The following is an 8508-nucleotide window of genomic DNA, read 5'->3' as shown; positions in this document are numbered from 1 at the left end:
TTTTTTTCTTTTTTTTCTGCTGGGAAAAGCTGGAGCGGAGCATCCCGGGCTCCCCCTATCCAGACTCCGCTGGTTATCCCGGTGTAGGAGGCTCCCAGCGCCTTCCTCTCGCCTCCAGGATAATGCCTTAGCCCGTTCCTGCCCCGAGGGGATCCGCAGTGAAATCCCCGGGAATCGAATCGTGTTTGGATGCTCATTTATCCCAACAGGATGCCACCGCGGCTCCAAGGTCACCTCTGTGGTTTTCACGGGAATTCTTGGCTGAAATGGGGTCGGGAAACCTCTTTTAGATGCTGAGTCTAAAGAGGGTCCAGCAGCACTGCAAGGATGTGGCTATAATAACAACAAACAATGTTGGTTTAATGTTTGGACTCAATGATCTGAAAGGTCTTTTCCAGCCTAAATCTCTGGTCTTTGTTGGTCCCTTCCAGCTCAGGATATTCTACAAACATTTCATCTGCATTTATCTTAATTTTTAACTCCTGAATGAATATTGAACTGGAAAAAAAAAAGGAAAAAAAAAAGATAAGAATATTAATGACCAGAGCCCTCCAGCTACTGGAATGGGAATTCAGCCATAAACTTCAGCGAGTGCTGATGAGCTGCACAGGGAACTTCAGCCCCTTCCTTGCTTGTTAATTAATGTGTGTTAGCTCAGGGTAGCTGCTGGCAGAAGGGGTTCCATCCATTAATGACAAAGATGTTTCCCAAAGTAGTGTGCAAACAGGGAAGGACAACATTTCCCAGTAAAGTTTGCTGTCTTGGGAAATAGATTTGTATTGAATTTGCTTACCACGAGTGCTGGTTAGAAAAGCTGGAAAAAAGATTCAAGCCCACCGTGGAAGGAAATTTCTTTATAGCAAGGACTGCACAGCACTGAAGATGTCCTGGAATCCCAGACTGGTTTGGCTTGGAAGGATATTAAAAATCCTCTAGTACCTTCCACTATCCAAGCTCCAAGCCCTGCCCAGCTTGGAACTTCCAGGTATCCAGGGATCCAGGGGCAGCCACAGCTTCTCTGGGCAACCTGTGCCAGGGCCTCCCCACCCTCACAGCCAACAATTGCTTCCCAATATCCCATCCATCCCTGCCCTCTGGCAGTGGGAAGCCATTCCCTGTGTCCTGTCCCTCCATCCCTTGTCCCCAGTCCCTCTCCAGCTCTCCTGGAGCCCCTTTAGGCACTGGAAGGGGCTCTGAGCTCTCCCTGGACCCTTCTCTTCAGATGAACACTCCCAGGTCTCACACAGCCTTTCCTCAGAAAAGCGTTGCACCTGCCTTGGGTGGATTTTTTTGCTGCTTTCTCTTCTCTCTGGGTTTGTGTCCAGAGATTGCAGAGCTGGATGTGCTCTGGGTGCTCCAGCTACAGCAGCCAACAGGAGAACATTCCTCTTTTTGAGGTGGCTGCAACTTGCATTTGGAGCCTTGCCCACACTGGGTGAGTGGTCCTTGCAGCAGCAGGAAGGTTTTCAGGGAAATGACTGTGGCTTCAAGAAGGATTTGTCAGGATTATTGTTCATCTGCTGCCCAGTTTCTGGCTGCCAGCCCCCAAAATTCGCAGTGGCAGATACCCAGCACCTCCAGCAGCAGCTTTGCAGAGGAGACAAGGACTGAGTGAGCAGTCACAGCAAATGTTCCTTTTCTCTTTGGGATGGTGTCTCTTGCTGACAGGTCTCAGGTGTTCTCCTGGGGCCACAGGAGCCTGTGGAAAAGGCTGGGAATGACAGGGACTCAGTGCACTGAGCCAGGGCTTGGGACTGATCTCCTCCTCTTGCCTCCTGTATCTATTTATTCTGCAGGATCTCAGGGCTGAGCTGCGAAATTTTGAATCCAAGTTCCCTTTTTTCCCCTCCCCAAATCCTCACAAACCTGGGACAGAGATTGATTTTCCCACTCAGCCTGCTCTGAAGGACCTGAAGTTGTTTCCAGCTGTAACATTCCTGCTTCTGCCACAGGTGGACAGCGGGGGACCTCTGGTCTGCAGCTACTGGGACACCATGAAGTGGTTCCAGGTCGGCATCATCAGTGGAGGAAACCCAAACCACAGGATTTTGACACCTGTTTTCAGCTACCAGGACTGGATTGAGAAGGAAACAGCCATAAGGGGAAAACCTTTCTTCACTGAGGGTGTGGACAGTGGAACACATGTCAGGGTTGCTCGTTCCAGGGCTGGGACACAGGTGGTGTTTCTGGGGTATTGTCTCCTTTTATTCATCTTTTTAATAGCAATTAAATTACTCTGAGAGAAGGTTTTTGAAAATAAAAGCCAGAACTGCCACTTCATTCTTTTTTTTCTGAGGCCAGCCTGCTCAATGTCACTGACACGGACACAGGGACCAACAGGAGGTGTCACAATGAGACAGGGAGGGAGGCAGAGGGTGGAGAAATGGAATGAAGGAGGCAGGATTTGGGCAAGAAGGGCCATAATCCTCTGGAAAACACAGATATTCCACACTGCTGGGTCACACTGGACTCAGTTGTTTGCTAAGCTCAGATGTGGCATCTGAAGGTGCTGATCCCCTTGGGAAGTTGAAACCTAGAAGAAGAGATCCACTCACTCATCATCATTAGTTGTTGTAGGATAGCTCTGGGCTTTTGAATCTTACAGATTAGCTGGACTAATTTATTTTAGTCTGATTTTAACTAATTTTATTTTTATTAAGAGCACCTACAGAGAGCTCAGCCCCTGCTCAGGTGCTGTCAAACTTCTGGGACAGAACCACTGAGGCACTGGAAGAGGTTTCCCAGAGAAGCTGTGCCTGCCCTGCATCCCTGGAAGTGTCCAAGGCCAGGTTGGATGGGCCTTGGAGCAACCTGGGATAGTGGGAGGTGTCCCTGCCCATGGCAGTGGGTGGGATGGGATTTAAGGTTCATTCCAACCCAAACCATTTTAGGATTTTGTGATGAGAGAAGTGTTTGAGGGATATCCAGAAAATGCTGCCTACAAAAACCCTTCAGTCTTATAAAAAAAAATCAAAATTAATCCCTTGCAAGTCAATGGCAAAGGAAAAGGAAAGAGATTTTTTTCCCACTCTATTAGAAGTGTTTTTTTTCTGAATTGCTGAGAGTTTCACATTCCAGCTCCACATCCCAGCCTGAGCTGGTCCCTCACATCCTTCCATCCTTCCTTTATTGATCTTCAGCATTCCAAACATGTTCTGCTGTTCACAAGGAGGTTTCAGCTTTTCTTGGAAGTGATGAGGAAGGATAGACACAGCGAAGTCCCCTTCATGTCCCACCTTTGCATAAAAGCACCTGCAATTTGCAGCGATGATAAAACCCAGTGAATGTGCAATGGGACAGAACCTCACAAATTGGTTTTAATTACCTTGATATTTTCTGGCTAGCTGGCAGAAAAGCCTTGTAAATGAGAATTAATTCATTTACCTTAAGCTAATGCAAACCCATCTTGGCATAAAAGTCAGGCTTTATTTTCTGTGTTATCTGAGCAGAAAATAATGCTTAATTATTATTAGTTCTGAGTAATGCTTATGAAAATTGCTCCACATTAATTTCACATGGCTGACTGGCTAATGGATGCATAAGGGTCTTGTAACCCTTTGCAAAAAGACTAATAAGAGCTAAAAACAAGGGGAATATATTACTTTAACAGCTATTAGTAGCAGACAGTGTCTGCTGGCATTAATACCTATATTTATTTTCCTTTCTATTAATAATATATCAACAGATTCTGGAAGCCATGGACGTCAGGAAATATTTCCTAATGTTGCAATCTCTTCAGCTGCGGAATTGTTTCCCCCAGAGGAAATGAGAGAAGTCCTCCTGCTTAAATTATTTTAATGTAGGGGTTGTATAAAGCACTTTTGTCTCCAGCACATGGCAGGGAAAAAGCCTGGGCATACAGGGGCCTGCAAAATGACCCAGTAGGTCTTTTCCATCAGAAGCATTTGCAAATTGATCATGATCTGTGCTAAATGAAGGCAGGGCACTGCTGCTCTGGGCTTTGATTCATCCTGCTCTTTATTTATTCAATGGATTTGGGGATAACTTTGTGCTGGGTGCCTCAATTTCCCTGCTTGTAAATTGAGAGCATGAAAGAGGCTCGCTTTCCTATGTGGAGCATCACTTCTGCAAGTTCAGACCAGCAGAGAAATAAACGGGGAAAACCTTTCCCTCCTTATTTAAAACATCATAAAACTCAGTAAAGTGAATTCATCTCTCTTACTTCTTCCACTGTTCAATAATTAGGGTGAGAAAGGACAAGTCTGTTTAACTTTCCAGGCTGCAATTAGGTCTGATGAAAACATCTTGATGTTTTTTTTCTGAGGGTATTTGGGTTTTCAGGGAACATTCTGATTGTGGACTTGACAGGAATATTTTGGAGTCACTCAAAATCAAAATGCAGCTCTTCAGTGGGACACATTAATTTTCTTAGCTTTCCAGCATTGGTGTAAATGTTCATTATGTTATAATATTCTGTGTTTGTAGAATACTGAAATGGTTTGGGTTGGAAGGGACCTTAAAGCTCATCCCATTCCACCCCTGCCATGGGCAGGGACACCTTTTATTATCCCAGGTTGCTCCAAGCCCCATCCAACCTGGCCTGGGACACTTCCAGTGATCCAGGGGCAGCCACAGCTTCTCTTTTGGGTTTAGAACATCAAAATGAAACATTTCCATGCTGAAGGACCTCAACATTTATGCTTCAGTCTGCAGCTGGCAAAATTCACTTCTTGTCCTGACTTACGGCGCATTTTTATTTCCCCTCCCTTCTTTCCAGAGACAGATTTTGTTTGCAGCACTACACCTTTAGCAGCAAATAAACAGGATATGGAAATGCTTAGAGACCTGGGAAAACATCTGTAAGAGGATTGAGGGGAAAAAAAATAGGAGGATATGAGTACTCAAGCAGAGAAAAGAGGTGGTCAGGAGCTGCTTGCACATTTTGCTGAGCAGATAAGAAGAAAAGCCCCCCTGAGCACTGAAGGCAGCAATTTAAAAGCCAACACATCAAAGTAATTTTGGCTTAGTTCTGCAGAGATTAAGGGCTTTGTGTACCCACTTTGTGTTTCCCTGTCTGTCCAATCCCACCTGGAGCAGGGAGCTGGGAGAGTGGAAGATGATGATGTTTGTGCAAATTTGGCAGCAAGAGCTGGTGGAGGTGAAGGGTGGGGAGGGCTCCAAGCACATTTGTGGGGCTCCACCCCAGAGAAGGAAGGTGGGAAAAGCAGCAATCCCTGGTCACAGGTAACTGCTGCTGGAGAAATCCAACTTTTACTCATCCTCCTGGTGGAAGGGATCTACCCATCCCATCCTGCCCATGGTATGAGCCTTAGGGTTCTTTCCAACCCCAAATATTCCATGTTTCTGTAATTCAAGGGGATGATCCCACACCTGTCACCCAGCTCCTTCTCAGTCCATGTCACCTGGGGGATCTGAAGACAAAGCAGCTGTCCTTGTAGGGGACTGAGGTTTCCCATTTTCTCCTTTCCCAGCCTGGATTTCTTCACGGGGGTAAAAAACAATGAAAACCCCAGGTTTGTCTTCTCCTGCTCCCCTCAGCACCCCTGGAGTATTTTCTGGGGTCCCCCATGGCAGGAAGGAATGAATCTGACTCCATGTTCTTAGAAGGATATTATATTATATTATATTATATTATATTATATTATATATAATATTGATTTGATGTGATATGATATTATGCTATACTAAAACTATACTAAAGAATAGAGAAAGGATACAGAAAGAAGGCTAAAAGATAATAATTAAAAACTCGTGACTCCCTCCTCAGAGTCCAACACAGCCTGATTGTGACTGGTCATTAAGTCAAAACAAGTCACATGAAACCAATCAAACAATGATCAGTTGGCAAACAGTGTCCAAGCCACATTCCAAAGCAGCAAAACACAGGAGAAGCGGATCAGATAATTATTGTTTTCATTTTTCTCTGAGGCTTCTCAGCTTCCCAGGAGAAGAAATCCTGGCGAAGGGATTTTTCAGAAACTATGATGGTGACACATCCCGAGCACCTCTTTGTCCCTCTGAAGAGGAGGCAGAGGGCACATGTGGGCTCTGACTGTGACCATTGCCTTCATTTGTCACTCCTCATGCACTACATGGAGTGAAATGTGATTTTTATTGATAATAATGTAGGATTGGAGGTGGAGACTGGAGGCTGCACAGGATCAGAACCTATTCCCAAAATTCCCAGGGCTTTCCCTTATGGCTTTCATGGCATTTTTCAGAGTGAGGGCTCTGTTTGTCCTTCTGTAAACATGGGAATAATTAAAGAGCAGGGATGTCCCTTGGGATGCACCAATGGTGAGAGTGATTAATCACTGATGTTAATTGAGGGTGGCTTTGGGACAGAAAACACCACTGACAATATGGAACTCCTTGATTTGTTGAAAAAGAAACAACTGGTGAACATTTCTGGTGTCAGGCTGAAGATACTCAGGTGTTGCTGTGTTGTTGTGAGGGTCCCCAGGACGCGGTGAGAGATGAGAATTGACTCCAAGTCCTCAGAAGGCTGATTTATTATTTTATGATATATATTAGATTAAAAGAAAATTATATACTAAAGCTGTACTAAAGAAAGAGAAAGGGGACATCAGAAGGCTAGAAAAGAAATTATAATAAAAACTCGTGACTGACCAGAGCCCCGACACAGCTGGACTGGGATTGGTCATTAAGTTAAAACAATTCACATGCTGGGTAAACAATTCTCCAAATCACATTCCAGAGGAGCAAAACATGGAGAAGCTGAGGGTTCTCATCTTCCCAGGAGAAGAAATCCCAGCGAAGGGATTTTTCACAAAATATCACAGTGGCACTCTGGGACACCTTCCACCATCCCAGGTGGCTCCAAGCCCTGTCCAAACTGGCCTGGAACACTTCCAGGGATCCAGGGGCAGCCACAGCTTCTCTGGGCAGCAAAAGCAGCAGCTTGGCCACCTCTGGGCAGACCCCTCTTCCTTCACTGTTCTGTCACTGGTTACTGCTCCTGGTGGGTAATAGGGTTTGTAAAATGGCAGCAGCTGAGCTTACAGCACCCTGCAGCACCAGGAAACATCCTCTTTTGGGGTATTTCCAACTATCTGCCTTCCATGTCCTTTTCTGGGGGGTATCCTGTGCACTCTGACAATTCTTGTATTCACAACAGTCCCATGGTGACTCATTGCTCCAAAGGCTTTTCCATATGGAATTCCCTTTGTTCCCACAGACCAAACCACTAAAATGATTTGCCAAAGTGCATTTGGCTCATCTGCTGCAAAATTTGGGCTTCAACACAACACTGGAATGTAAAATTTCCTCTTCCTTAAGGCTTTTGAACTTATGTGTCTTTGTACCACCTCTGTAGGCATTTACAGCAATGTGAACAATTCCAGAGCTGCCCATGTGCCTTGGAAAATAAAGGAGGGGAAAGGATGATTTGCCTTGGAAAATAAAGTGGTGGAAAGGATGATTTAAGCACTGAGGGCATACACGGGAGTGCAGCTCTGCAGCAGCACTTTGAGAGCCTAGAAAAAAATCTGGGATCACCTTGGTCTGAACAGAATCATGGGAAAGGCCAAGGGGAAAATAGGAATTGATCTGTTAACTGTGAGCACGAGTTTACAAACAACCCCTGAAACCCAAAAATGCTGGGCCAGTGCTCCATGTATTCATCCATTCCAAGCTACACTAATAATTTGTCCTGTTGTGCAACTTTTGGCCAGAGACTCAAGGTGAAAGTGATGCTCTGCAGAGCGCTGGGCTTTGTTAGGAAGGAAGGGGACCCAAGAATGGGAATGGTGACATTCCCAAGGCTGCCAGAGCTCCAGGAGGGTTTGGACAATGCTCTCAGGGGTGCACGGGGTGGGATTCTGGGGATTGTCTTCTGCAGGGTCAGGATTTGGGCTTGATGGTCCTTGTGGGTCCCTTCCAATTTAGGATATTTTGGTTCTTGGAGTGGTGCAGGAGCTTAAGGGACATTTTGGGAAACTCCAGCTGTCTGAGTGCCACTGTCCCTGCTCAGCTCTGCTCATGGAGGAGAAGCAGGAGGGGGAAACTGGAGCTGGATGTGTGGGGGAGCCCAAAGATTCCCAAACTGTTCATTTAGGGGGGGTCCAGTTGATGGTACCTGGTGACAAGGGAGGTGTTTTGTGGATGGTTGAGCTGCTGTGGCTGTGTTTGCATGGTTGGAATATTGCGATGAAGACTGGGGTGCAGAAGGACCTCCCAGCACATCCTGGTTTTCACATCCAAGGGGCCAGAGCTGTGGGCTCAGGATGTGCTGCCACTTGCAGAACTCTCCAGTGCCCCACATTTGAACCTGTTTCCCAGAGGATCCTGGCACTCCCCATCCCTCAGGGGAATTTAATTCTCTCCAAAATGCTCCAAGCACTGAGAGATCTCTGGGTGAGACCTTGTCCTGCTATTTTTTGGCTGTTCCTCCTGTGTCAAGAGTCAGATCTTGGCCAGGACCTTCCTGCCCCATGCACTGGCTCTGCTGGGATGGAATTTACATTGTTTATGCCAACACACGTGGTGCTCTCTCTTAGACTTGTC

At 46.1% G+C, this 8508-nt stretch overlaps 1 protein-coding gene across 1 annotated transcript in view; it reads left to right on the top strand.

Moving 5' to 3' along the window:
- Positions 1-3769, top strand: part of PRSS55 (serine protease 55) — an 18182-nt gene extending 14413 nt beyond the window's left edge. The window contains exons 5-6 of the mRNA XM_031060269.1: positions 1953-2177; positions 3686-3769. Of these exons, the coding sequence (XP_030916129.1) occupies positions 1953-2177; positions 3686-3769 (309 nt within the window). The remainder of the gene's footprint in view (positions 1-1952; positions 2178-3685) is intronic.
- The last annotated feature ends 4739 nt before the right edge of the window (positions 3770-8508 follow it).

The sequence above is a fragment of the Geospiza fortis genome, unplaced genomic scaffold (genome assembly GCF_000277835.1).
Source record: "Geospiza fortis unplaced genomic scaffold, GeoFor_1.0 scaffold106, whole genome shotgun sequence".
NCBI lineage: Eukaryota > Metazoa > Chordata > Aves > Passeriformes > Thraupidae > Geospiza > Geospiza fortis.
This window is presented reverse-complemented; position numbering and strand designations above follow the sequence as displayed.